We start from the raw sequence: 2,491 nt of genomic DNA on the forward strand, positions 1-2,491 counted from the left end.
ATGTCAGACTATGGTGGTGGTCGCAAAAGACCAATAATTTATCTTGCTTGTGAGCAGAGTGGGAAGTATAGATCGCGTAAGAAGTTGAAGATTGCTCGAAAGACTTACTGAGACAAACTGGTACAAAAAAGTGCGAATGTCCATTTGATTTGAGGGCATACAAGTTGAAAAGAAACAATGAATAGACATTGGATGTAGTTTGCGGATTGCATAATCATCCAGTTGTGGGGCATCTCCAAGGACATTCATATGTAGGGAGATTGTCAGCTAACGAAAAGTCACTGTTAGTAGATATGTCAAAGAGTCTAGTAAGATCAAAAGAGATACTCATTACACTCAAATAGAGGGATGGCCTTAATATGAGCACAATGAAGACAATTTACAATGTACGACATCGATGTAGGGTTGTACAGAAAGCTGGTAAATCCCAGATGCAACAACTGCTGGGTGAATTAGCGAAACATAAGTACATTGAGTGTCATCGATGTGAGGAAGGCTCTATGACTGTCACAAACTTGTTTTGGACACATCCACTGAGTTTGGATTTGTTTCGTACATTCCCTCGTGTGTTGATTATGGATTGCACATATAAGACGAATAGCTATTGGCTTCCTCTTCTTGAAATTATGGGAGTGACATCAACTCATATGACATTCTCCGTGGCTTTCGCATACTTGCAAACTGAGCGGGTTGATAATTATGCATGGACGTTACAAACATTGTGTGATTTTATGGACAACAGTATTTTACCTGAAGTCACTGTCACAGACAGAGAGCTTGCTTTGATGAATGCCATTGACAACACCTTTCCGAATACTCAACATTTGTAATGTCGTTGGCATATTAATAAGAATGTATTTGCGAAATGCAAGAAAATGTTTGAGACAAAAGAAAAATAGAAGAAGTTCAACACTGCATGGAACTATTTGGTATTGTCATCGACTGAAGAGGAATACAATGATCACCTTGCAATATTGCATAAGGATTTCAGCAACTATTTGGCTGCAATCAAGTATGTCACTGTGAGTTGGTTGAATCCGTATAGAGAAAAATTCATTGCTGTACATATAGACATGTGTATGCATTTTGGCAATGTTACAACCAATTGGTAATATATGTTTTTTTTTTTTTTAATTTCTTATAAAGCATATTGTTATTTTTAATTATTATGCTTAACTATTTTTTGTTTACACCTACATGAACAGGGCTGAGAGTGCTCATGCTAGATTAAAGAGGCAATTAGGTTCAAGTCAAACGACATTTGAGATTTCAATTGAAAAAATACATTGTCTACTTGAGTTGCAGCACATTCAAGTAAAAGCATCATTTGAGAAGAGTTTGACTATCGTGCAATGTCAATTCAAACATTCTCAATTTCGAGAGCTTCATGTGTCTATTTGTGCATTGGAGTACATGTTAGCAGAGAGTAAGAGAGCACATTCAGTTGGAATTGATGTTGTAGCATGTGGATGTGTTCTTAGGTGCACGCATGCTTTGTGCTCATGAGATTGCAGATTACATCAGACAAGGCTGTCCTATTCCACTCAGTAGCATACATGTACATTGGACGTGACTTACTATATGTGTGCATAATCCAAAGCTTGAGAAATTGGAATTGACTTGTATCCTAGAACTTGAGATGATTTTAAAGTGGTTTAATGAGTCTGATATTGCCACGCAATTGGATATGTTGAAGAAGTTGAGGGAAATTGCAAATACAGCGAGCACTTTTCTTACTGAGCCTGGTGTAAAGCCTAATCCACATTAAGGACATAAGAAAATTGATATATCTTGTCGTCGTGACCCATGCGCATTTGAGTTTGTTGGCGATGGCCATGATAGCCAGAGCAAATTAGCGTCTAGTCAGTCGAAGAAAAAGAGAGCTTTGAAAGTGTATGAGAAGAAGCGGAATGTGAAGACAAAGACATATTGTACAAGAACAAGTTTACCGAGTGTATATGCTAGTGACTTCCCGCTTATGTTAAAACCATTCATAAAGTTGATGAAGGATGTAGATGGTGATGGAAATTGTGGTTTTAAAGCTATTGCGGGTTTACTTGGTCTTGGAGAGAATGACTAAGTGTGAGTTAGGCATGATCTACTGCTTGAATTGAATAACCACAGAGATGAATACGTCATACTATACAAGTCACATGAGAGGGTTGAGGAGCTAACACACATCCTTTCATATTTTGAAGATAGCCCAGGCTTTGATCATTGGATGACTATGCTTGACATGGGGCATCTTATTGCATCATTTTATAATGTAGTTTTCTGCCACTTGTCATTGCAACAGTGTCTCACTTTCTTACCTTTGATATCACCGCTAGTAACACTAGCTAATCGTCACGAGATTACCATGGAATTTGTTAATGAAAATCATTTTGTGCAGGTATATGTTATGAAATTAACCTAACATTGTTGTTTAATATTTGTGTAATTACAAATTTGATGGAATTGGTAAAGATATGTAATTTTTTGGATGTATAGG

General features: G+C 37.1%; 1 protein-coding gene across 1 annotated transcript; it reads left to right on the forward strand.

The window, feature by feature from the left end:
- Window positions 1-368: 368 nt before the first annotated feature.
- LOC145824319 (protein FAR-RED ELONGATED HYPOCOTYL 3-like) lies at window positions 369-830 on the forward strand. The gene has a single exon (XM_082923958.1). The coding sequence runs from the start codon at window positions 369-371 to the stop codon at window positions 828-830; it is 462 nt and encodes a 153-aa protein (XP_082780084.1).
- The last annotated feature ends 1,661 nt before the right edge of the window (window positions 831-2,491 follow it).

This window comes from Camellia sinensis, chromosome 4, assembly GCF_055761805.1.
Source record: "Camellia sinensis isolate YWXY chromosome 4, ASM5576180v1, whole genome shotgun sequence".
NCBI classification, from domain to species: domain Eukaryota; kingdom Viridiplantae; phylum Streptophyta; class Magnoliopsida; order Ericales; family Theaceae; genus Camellia; species Camellia sinensis.